Genomic DNA, 5,111 nt, shown 5'->3' on the forward strand with positions numbered 1-5,111 from the left:
AATTTTGCAATAATTCCATTATTTGTATTTATTTAATTAATTAATTTTGTCTGTATTTTCAAACTGAACTGAATAAATATATCACTTGCCAGCTGTTACACAATGCGACACTAGTTGGCGCCATTTCCCATCGATTTAAGATGAACAACTGAAAAAAAAAAAAGTAAATGATACTGATGCAACAGTTTTTATAAGTCAGAGTGACGCTCTGGGCGCAGAGACCCGTCTCCCCTCCTAATGCTGTATGTGTGTGTGTGTGTCATTCAGACTTGACTGTCTGTGGTTGGAGAAAAAAAAAAACATTTAACGGCCAAGTGTTCAGCTGAGGTCAGAGGATGACACAGCACAAATAGCTGTTTTTTTATGGGTCCTGAATCCTCTGTAAGCACGCAAGTTACAAAATGTCACTCCTCCAAGCAGTTACGTACCTCCCAGTCGCGTGACCGCCTTTTTTTTTTTTTTTTTTTTTTTTTTTTTTTTTTTTTTTTGGAGTAGCCGCTCGAAGTAGTTTGGAAACAGCTGCCCGCTGACTTTCTGGCTCACTGACGGCGATGGAGAATCTGAAGCAGTTCCTGTTCGCCCTCTCCGCTGCCGGAGCTGTCGGGTTCGTCGCCATAATATTCGTGCTGAGGTGGGTTCTCCACTTCCAGGAAGGCTTGGCCTGGGACGGAGGACTGGCCGAATTCAACTGGCATCCGGTGCTGGTCGTCACGGGCTTCATTTTCCTGCAGGGCACAGGTGAGATGGACGACGACTCTCATTCCAAGTCGTCTGAAGACAGAGAGGCGTGAGCTGGGCTGTTCAGACGCCCAGAGAGGAAGTTAGTGGGAGAAACCACGTTTAACGGGACTGTTTATCCTCCAGTCTTTTCACACTTTTGTCATGCTTCTGTTCTAAACTTTATTTTGGGATTTGAACTCAAAGTGCACCAATTGTGAAGTGGAGGGAAAATAGTGCGCAGTTTTGAAAAAATTTTTTGCCAATAGCATTGAAATTATGGTTAGATCTGGGACAAAATAGTTGAGAAGTTCAAAGTGGCCTCGTTTAAAAAAACAAACATCCTAAGATGTAAACATCTCATCTCACAGAGCACTTTTCAATTCATAGTGGTGTACTCAACAAATTCAGCCTTTTTGGAAAAGTGGCAAGTTTTCTACAATGCACAGCAAACGTGTGGAAGAAAGTTCAGTGGACAGCTGATCAGTTTGAACTTAAATTGTGAAGAGGCATTTTAAACTACACGTTGTGCTCAACACACTACCCTCGTTGTGAAGTCTTAGTGGCAGGAATGGGATGCTGGCTTGAGTTTGTGTGAAAACAAATAGTTTAATTTACAAAAATCCTTGAAGAAAACCTCTTCGAAGCTGCAAAGGATTTGACAACAACCTGAAACATGCAGCGAAAGCTACAATACAGTTGTTTTGGTGAAAGCTTAGTCATGTGCTGGAATGACTCAGTTAAAAACCTATAATCAATTAAGAGTAAACATGTAGGAATGTGCCTCTTTGTGTTTGTCTTTCACATAAAATCCCAATGAAATGAAAGTTTTAATGATACAAAATAATAATAATAAAATAAACCTTTTGTGAGGAGGCAGTGTAGATTAGCTGCAGGAAGCGAAAACGATTTCACATTATGGAGTAACTTCAAAAAGTAGCATTTTTTTCTAAGGCTTAATGAGTCAGCTGTTTTTATGTGGTTCAAGCACTGATGGAGCCACTGATCCTCTCTTGCAGCAATAATTGTCTACAGGCTTCCCTGGACCTGGCAGTGCAGTAAACTCATGATGAAGTTCATCCATGCAGGCTTGAACTTGACAGCCTTCATTTTCGCTGTTATTGCCATGGTGGCCGTTTTTGACTTTCACAACTCTGCCAAGATCCCCAACATGTACAGTCTGCACAGCTGGCTGGGCCTGATGGCAGTGATACTGTATGGTCTGCAGGTAAATGGACCCTATCTTCATTCACAACATACTGAAGATAATTGATTATGACAGTTTTTTTTTCATTACTTAAGTTGTTTTTTTATGCTCATTTCTGCATCATGAAGACACGAGAAATAAAAGTTGCATGACTGAAGCATCTGATAAGCTTTTTTTTTTCTTCTCTTGTTCTTCAATGGGCAGCTTGTTCTCGGAGTCGGCCTATACCTGATACCAGTTACACCTGTGGCCTGGAGAGCAGCTTTTATGCCCATCCATGTCTACAGCGGTCTTTTTCTTTTCACCAGTATCATAGCGGTTGCTCTCATGGGAATCACAGAAAAACTTATTTTTGGCCTGTGAGTATTCAAGCAATTCAGATGTTTATATGGAAATGTTTTGGTGCAAATGAATGCAACAGTATTTATTTCTCTAACATACAGGGCCAACCCAAAGTATAAAGACTCTCCCCCAGAGGCAATCTTTGTGAATGTGTTGGGACTCCTCCTGGTTGTTTTCGGGGCTCTTATCCTCTGGATTGCCACTCGAGCGTCTTGGAAACGCCCCAGTGACCAGATTGCGCATTCTCTGCATACCAACAGGGGAAGTGAGGACAACAGCAAAGGTGGTCCGGCAATGTCTGAACTGGAAGATGGAGCCAATTGTGAGACTGATGGAGATGTCAGGAAGAGGAATTGTAAATAAATCAGAGCTAGGCTGACAGTTTGTGTCATAGAAATAAGAAAAAAAAATGCTGTGCAAAAATCTTCAAGTAATCTCTAGTTTACACTATATCTGTTGGAACATACAAACATTTAAAAGTAAAAAATACACCTAATCTTTGCAATAATTTTCAGTGTCCATCTTTCTGTTTTACATTGTCTTCATCAAGCTTACTATTTTATTAGTCAGTCTTTAGACTTTAGACTTTCTCCAATGTTCATGAAGGACAATCCAGATGTCTCCTTCTGGATGTTAGCTGCCCTTTGTTTAGTTTATCTGTCAAGATAATTTAATGTTGATTTAATCATTTTGAAGTTGAATCAATGAAAGAGACCAAACCATGTTTGTTTGTTTGTTTTTTCTTTCTTTCTGTGTTCTAAGTTTTGCTTTGGAAATTGGTCTAAAGCAGTTACAAGTAATATTTTTAATCAGAAAAATCCTTCCCCGCATTCACATATAAATACATACATCAGCTTAGTCACCAAATCATTCCAGAGCCACCAGCATGCTTTATTGACATCAAGCTCAGTACTGTACTCAGTTCTAAGGTTCTCACCCCCCAGATTTTGTGCAAATTAAGATTTTTTTTTGTTGCACATAATTTGGTATTTTTACATTTTAGTCTTTCAAACTGCAAAATAATTGTCAAATATTCTTTAAGAAATTATGCATGGTTACAATAAATAAAATAAAGCTGCAATTTGCATGCAATGCAAATAGCAGCCCCCAAAAAAATGACCAAAAAAAAATCTGTTTTGTTGAAAGCCAAGACCAAAAAGATATGGGATGTTTCAAGATTTTTGCACTGTACTATTTGGCCCTGATATGTCTCTGCACAACATGCAAGTCCTTGTAAATGTTTACAACACCACAAAAGGGGACCAACTGGTATCCCCAAGCAGTGACACAAACTGAAATTATGATTGTATTGTTAAACCAACATACACTGTTTAGAAAATACAAAAAAAACTTACAATTTAAAGTTTAGTAGTATTTTATCTTTTTTGCTCACCAAAATATCATTTTAGCTTATATTTCACCAGCATTTATTGCTATATTTGCATGTAAATATTGATGAGCTGTGGGAATAAGATGTAGATGCTCACATTGGAATAGATAATCCAAGTTAATTTCTTTTCCTAATATAGATAGGTTTTTTTCTTCTTTTTTTGTCAACAACTGATTTTTTAATAAATCTTGTACTGTTTTTTGCTTAACATGTTTTGCTTTGCATTTATTTCGTCCACTGTGGAATACAATATCTAAAAAACTACTCACTTCATTGGATGTTTTGCTCTTTAGATCAATCATGGCTTAAAAATTAATTTTTGACATGGTGACAAAAAGAATTTGTGGGAGAACTTGAAAATGGCAGGCCACAGCTGATCCCCAGCAACCAGACGGACGGAGTTGGAACAGTTCCTTGCAGAACTGTTCCAACTCCGTCCGGTAAAATTTTGCGCTGTCCATATGTGAAAGCCTTTTCAACCATTCTCCCTGCTCTGATTGCAGTCAAAGTTGCAACTACTGAACACTGACTTGAAGGAGGTAAATATTTCTAAAATCACTGATTTTACATTCATATACTTTTGCACTATTTTGTAGGAATCAGTTATAAGATTCCCAGATTTTTTTTTTGTTGTCCAAAAAGCCCAACTATGTTGCTCATGACTGATTTGTAAAAGCATTAAGAGGGTAAGACATCCAAAGATGTGAATGCTTTTATAGACACTGATGTATAATAATAACATGCAAATAGATAGAAAATTTGCAATATGATAACTTTATGTTAACATATTGCTTGTCTTGTTAATTTTTAAGCTTTTAGATTTGTGTTGATTGCACTGTTGAAAGTTGTCCAAGTCAATAATATCAATGCACAGGTCTGATTAGCACTGTGTTATGAACCAGATGTGACATTATATGTTCTACAAATATTTTTTCTCTCTAAAACATAGCAAATAAGCTAAGATAAACTAAGTAGATATATCATTGCAAGAGGAGTGCATTAAAAGGTTCTCAATCCATTAACCATATGGAGTTCCTGGCCATAAAATCTCTGTAGCAACACGAATGAATGAACCTTGAAAGCATGCGCATGCACAAATTTTTCACAACAATTAGGCACACAACCCACTTCAGAACTGCCCTGGATCATCCTTGTGCTGCGAAATTGAACTTTACAGCTTCTGTTAACAGATGCAGCAGATTCTGGTTATGGTCCCTGGTATCTCTAGACATTGAGTTTGACTAAATCAAGACTTGAAATCAATTTTGCTGTTATTACGACAGTATTGTTAGAAAAGAAGAAATAAAAATAATAATAATAGTAATTTTTTTCAAAGTTGTCAACAGGTTGGTTCATAATATTGAAGAAATCACTATTTTATTTATATATTCTTTAGAATACCAAACAAAACCTATTAATGTTTTCTTTCTTTGCGCCTGTTGCGAATCGCTTGAC

General features: G+C 37.3%; 1 protein-coding gene across 1 annotated transcript; it reads left to right on the forward strand.

Annotated features, from left to right (window-relative positions):
- Nucleotides 1–59: 59 nt before the first annotated feature.
- On the forward strand, nucleotides 60–3,864 carry LOC129360952 (plasma membrane ascorbate-dependent reductase CYBRD1). The gene is made up of 5 exons (XM_055031486.1): nucleotides 60–381; nucleotides 496–738; nucleotides 1,737–1,945; nucleotides 2,129–2,283; nucleotides 2,368–3,864. The coding sequence occupies exons 2-5, from the start codon at nucleotides 552–554 to the stop codon at nucleotides 2,627–2,629; spliced, it is 813 nt and encodes a 270-aa protein (XP_054887461.1). The 5' UTR covers nucleotides 60–381; nucleotides 496–551; the 3' UTR covers nucleotides 2,630–3,864.
- The last annotated feature ends 1,247 nt before the right edge of the window (nucleotides 3,865–5,111 follow it).

The sequence above is a fragment of the Poeciliopsis prolifica genome, unplaced genomic scaffold, assembly GCF_027474105.1.
Source record: "Poeciliopsis prolifica strain line A6 unplaced genomic scaffold, Auburn_PproV2 SCAFFOLD007, whole genome shotgun sequence".
Classification (NCBI taxonomy): Eukaryota; Metazoa; Chordata; class Actinopteri; order Cyprinodontiformes; family Poeciliidae; genus Poeciliopsis; species Poeciliopsis prolifica.

Excerpts from the sequence above, each read along its gene's own strand:
- LOC129360952 (XM_055031486.1), top strand. The coding sequence starts at position 552 with ATGGAGAATCTGAAGCAGTTCCTGTTCGCCCTCTCCGCTGCCGGAGCT. Across the intron at positions 1,946-2,128 it reads TGATACTGTATGGTCTGCAG|CTTGTTCTCGGAGTCGGCCT; the intron begins GTAAATGGACCC and ends TTCAATGGGCAG. Across the intron at positions 2,284-2,367 it reads GAAAAACTTATTTTTGGCCT|GGCCAACCCAAAGTATAAAG; the intron begins GTGAGTATTCAA and ends TCTAACATACAG.